General features: G+C 46.1%; 1 protein-coding gene across 1 annotated transcript; it reads left to right on the forward strand.

The window, feature by feature from the left end:
• The first annotated feature begins 402 nt into the window (after positions 1-402).
• LOC143623124 (uncharacterized) lies at positions 403-2,046 on the forward strand. Its single transcript, XM_077094104.1, has 2 exons — positions 403-713; positions 1,428-2,046. Exons 1-2 carry the CDS (start codon positions 422-424, stop codon positions 1,811-1,813), a joined length of 678 nt encoding a protein of 225 aa, XP_076950219.1. The 5' UTR covers positions 403-421; the 3' UTR covers positions 1,814-2,046.
• Positions 2,047-4,910: the final 2,864 nt, after the last annotated feature.

Genomic DNA, 4,910 nt, shown 5'->3' on the forward strand with positions numbered 1-4,910 from the left:
ATTTTAAAATTGAAATTAGTTGAAGCCCCGATTTTGCAATCACCCGACTGGAGTTTACCTTTTAAAATAATGTGTGATACAAGTGATTATGCGGTCGGGGCTGTTTTGGGTCAACGGGTTGACAAGAAACCCGTTGCCATATACTATGCAAGTAAAACCCTCTCGGATGCTCAATAAAATTATACCACAACCGAGAAGGAGTTACTAGCAGTAGTATATGCTCTAGATAAATTCCGGTCTTATATTTGAGGTAGTAAAGTTATTATATATTCTGACCATTCTGCTGTCAGGTACCTCATGGATAGAAAGGATGGAAAACTGAGGCTTATCAGATGGGTTTTGTTGTTACAGGAATTTGATTTAGAGATTCGGGACAATAAAGGGGAGTGAAAATGTTGTTGCAGATCACTTGTCCCGAATTATGGTGGAAAATGGGAAAACTGATGGGCCCATTAACGAGTACTTCCCGGATGAACATATCCTGGCAGTTTCACAAAATCCTTGGTTTGCTCACATTGTTAATTTTAAAGTTGCAGGTGATTTACCAGAGCATTGGCCAAGGAGAAAGAAGAAACAGTTAATGACCCAGGCTAAACAGTATATTTGGGACGATCCGGATTTGTTTAAAATTGGTGCAGATCAGATGATTAGACGATGCATACCCAAGGAGGATGTCAGATCAGTTTTGGAACACGCGCATTCGTCTGCGTGTGGTGGTCATTTCAGTGGCCAGAAAAACGCTCGAAAAGTTTTAACGAGTGGTTTCTTTTGGTCTTCATTGTTTAAGGATGCTCACGAGTTTGCGACATACTGTTTAAAGTGTCAACAACTCGGGAGTATTTCTAAGCGAGACGAGATGCCCTTGAACCCGATCCTAATTGTTGACATTTTTGATATTTGGGGGATCGATTTCATGGGCCTGTTTCCCAATTCACACGGTAATTTGTACATCCTAGTGGCCGTCGATTACATTTCTAAATGGGTTGAACCGATAGCCACTAGGACGAATGATCACATAGTCGTTTTCAATTTTGTTCAAAGTAATATTTTTTCGAGATTTGGAGTCCCCCGAACCATCATAAGTGATGGGGGATCTCATTTTAAGAATTTTAAATTCGGGAAATTGCTTAAACGATATGGTGTCGATCATAGGATTGCAACTCCTTACCATCCACAAACGAGTGGACAAGTTGAGGTTTCCAATAGGCAAATTAAACAGATTTTGCATAAAACTGTTCGGACGGACCGAAAGGATTGGTCAACTAAGTTGACAGATGCCTTATGGGCCTACCGAACCGCTTATAAAACACCAATTGGAACCACTCCTTATAGACTTGTGTATGGAAAGGATTGCCATTTACCGTTTGAAATTTCACAAAGAGCATTTTGGGCTACTAAACAGGTCAATATAGATTATGATGATGCAGGTGAAGCGAGAAAATTGGCTTTATGCGAGATCGAGGAGTTGAGAGACGAGGCATACGATTGCGCGTCCGCTTACAAGGCGAAAATGAAGAAAGTTCATGATGCTAACATCCGGTTGAAGAATTTTGAAGTTGGTCAACGAGTATGGTTGTACAACACGCGGATGAAGCTCTTCCCGGGTAAGTTGAAAAGTAAGTGGACGGGCCCGTATTTGATTGTAAGGGTTGGAAATCATGGTCAGTACGAAATCGAAGATTTTGACGATCATTTGAGGCAAGTGGTAAATGGCTATAGACTGAAGCCATATTTGGAGATGAAGGATATACACGAGCTGGATAAGGAATCGGTGAATTTTATTGTAACTTCACTGGTTTATGAAGATAACTGAGTTCGAGGCACTGTCGAGCTGTAGACTTTAAATTCAGCGCTTACGGGAGGCAACCCGGGGTTTGTAAGTGTCTGTCCAGTTTATTTTATTTTATTGAGTCTTGTACTTATTGTCGTCTCGAGTTTTGTGCAGTAAACGCCAAGTGTGGGGAAGCTTGTTGGAGAATGGGAAATTAGAGAATTTGGTAAGCGTTGGTGTAGTACACGTCAATCCAGGTATGTAAAGGTATTTTTAGTTTTGAACGTGTCCAGGGTGATGCCGGGATGCCAAAATAGGTGCGTTTTTGAAAAAAATTCAGATATGTCTTCTGAACCCATCGCGGTACGCGATGGGCTCGGCATAATACCCCATCGCATACCGCGATGGGTTAAAACCCTAATTGCCCCTTAATTGGGCGGCGGTACGCTCCCATATCTATTTAACCCATCGCGTACCGCGATGGGTGATGGAGCTCCACCTGACCCGGCCAGTTATATAACTTCTTCTTCTTCTTTCTTTCTTCTTCTTCTCCGATATCTCCCTCATCTCTCTTTCTTTCTCTTTTCCAGCGAACCAACCTCGCCGCTACCCTCGCCAACCACCACCACTATCTCCGTCCACACCCACCACCAACAAACCCTCACTACCTCTCTCTCTCCACCACTCACCCTCACTGTCATCACCATCATCCCAATCCACCACCAACACCACCGTTCACAACCACCACTATACCACAGCCACTCCACCACCACAGCCTAACCACCCACCATCGCCGTCCCCCGCTGTCCAATAACACCACTACCCCGCCACCAAACCTCCGACGTACCACAGCCACTCCACCACCACATCCTAACCACCCACCATCGCTGTCCCCCACCGTCCAATAACTCCACTCACCACCGCCACTTCCCCTATCACCACTGCACCACTTCCGTTACCCCACCACCCTCTCTCCCTTCATTCTCCGGTGAACCCCACTGCCGCCGTTACCATCCCTACCACCGTTCACCGCTCTTCCTCAGTCACCGCGTCCACCACCGTCAATCATATTCGATTAACTTTCGTTCGACGATTTTGAGGTATGTATTTTAATATTATTATTTCAGTCGTAGGTATTCGGTTTGCGGGATTATCGGGTTCATTTAGGTTTGTTTCAGGACACTGGTTCAGATTATGGGAGTTATTTTGGGATTATGATTTACGGGTACATCGGGTTGGTTGTTCGGGTTGATAAATCGAGTTTGTGCAATGTGACGAGTCGGGTTTTGATGTTAACGTTTAAAAAATCATTATTAGTGTTTGTTCGATTTTACACGAATTATGTGAACATATTTTTAAAATATTTTATTAATATTTCAAAACCCGAAACGACATATCACTTGTTTTCTTTGCACGTTTTTCGAGATAGTTGGTCAGTTTGTGTTAAGTATGTCAGTTTGTCTTTTGTTTTGTTTGGTTATGTGTAGTTAATCGAGTCATGTCGTGTCACGTTTGTTTGTATTTTGTTAATAGAGTCTCGGGGATACCTTGATAATTTGAATTGTTAATTGATTACCCGCCCGTACTCAATCTCCATTCGGGCGGGTTAATCTGGTTTTTAGATATACGTGCCGGGTGTCCTCGAATTTTTCGTCTTTATTTATTTTTATTTTTTTTATTAATATTTTAATATAATTTTATTATATGGGACGACCGTGACCGAAATGCTATACGGTCGTCGCCATATTAGCATATCTAACTTGTTTGCTTAGTTTGCAGATATGGCTGATGCACCAGAGTCCCCGCGCACCCGGCGCAAGAGGCAGCGGACTGACCCTCGTGTCATCCGCTATGACGATGACGAGGTACAGATTGTCGAGGGCATCGAGCCATCAGACATTATGGGGGATGCACGCATTCTGCATCAGGTTCTCCGATTTTACGTGACTATAGATGAGTATACGAGGTTGCAGCGGATTCGACAGATGCAGCTACTTCACCACCGTTCGTTTGACTGGACATTGTTGCGCCAGTTGGAGATCGACACTCAGGTACAACCACTTTTGAATGCTCCGTGGGCAGACGCGCTTGCGTGTGACTCGATTTCGTATGTCGAGCTCACACGTGAGTTTTATTCAACGTTTGACTATACGCCCACGGAGTTCAGTAAGCCACGTGCAGTATCATTCTCACTAGGACGACAGCTGTACGAGATGTCAGTCCCAGATTTTGCCGTGGCCACTGGATTTTATACGGCCGAGGACGTTCAGGCGCCTGCATTTCTGCAGAGTATACGAGGTTACACCACACACGCTCAGGCGCCCCATGAGCACTGGCTCACGGAGACTCACCTCGACCAGCATTGGGCGGAGATCGCCGACGGGGCCCACTCCAGTTCTGTTGTGGAGTCGTCTATTCGGGACCCCGTCCATCGCTACATTCACAAGATCGTTGCCTGTACTCTCGTCGGCCGACATTCGGGCCACGAGAAGTGCTGTAACTTAGATCTGTTGTGCTTATATTCTATACTTGGCCAGCGACCAGCCAATGTGGCGATGCTCTTGCTCACATCATTTGCGGGGGGTAGCAGACTTCAGGGATCCTCGGCACGATTACCTTTGGGGCCTTATATTACGAGGATTGCCTAGCGGCTTGGGGTATTTGAGCGCTATCCGATTCGATTTTTTACGCCGGGGCCAGCCACAGGTGTTTTTGGGATTTCGGAGGCCCATAGTTGAGGAGCACGATCCAGTAGCGTTGGTCCCGGTCCGACAGGGTCCACAGGCACCACCACCAGAGGGATCGGAGGCTGCAGTTTCACTTCAGAGAGGTATCCCGACACGCCGGCAGCGTCGTCCGACTCCACATATCGAGCTACCGCAGCAGCAGCATCCGCACCGACAGGCCTCAGCATCTTCCTCCCGCCAGCCACAGCAGCCAGTCACATTAGCTATGATTTATCAGCAGCAGCAGCAGCAGCAGCAGCTTTTAGAGACCGTGCTGGCACAGGGAGAGCAGACGCGGGCCCAATGGGCCCGTTATGATGATTACTTCCGTTTGTTGTTTGTTGCTTCGCAGGTACCACTACCACCGTCATTGATTATTACAGTGGACCTGCAGGTAGATCCGCAGGACGAGG

The sequence above is a fragment of the Bidens hawaiensis genome, unplaced genomic scaffold (genome assembly GCF_021521415.1).
Source record: "Bidens hawaiensis isolate Kalapana, Puna unplaced genomic scaffold, B.hawaiensis_p1.1 tig00003307_1, whole genome shotgun sequence".
Lineage (NCBI taxonomy): Eukaryota > Viridiplantae > Streptophyta > Magnoliopsida > Asterales > Asteraceae > Bidens > Bidens hawaiensis.

Coding starts and splice junctions, on each gene's coding strand:
- LOC143623124 (XM_077094104.1), top strand. CDS start 422: ATGGTGGAAAATGGGAAAACTGATGGGCCCATTAACGAGTACTTCCCG. Junction 714..1,427: donor CGCGCATTCGTCTGCGTGTG/GTGGTCATTTCA, acceptor ATGATGATGCAG/GTGAAGCGAGAAAATTGGCT.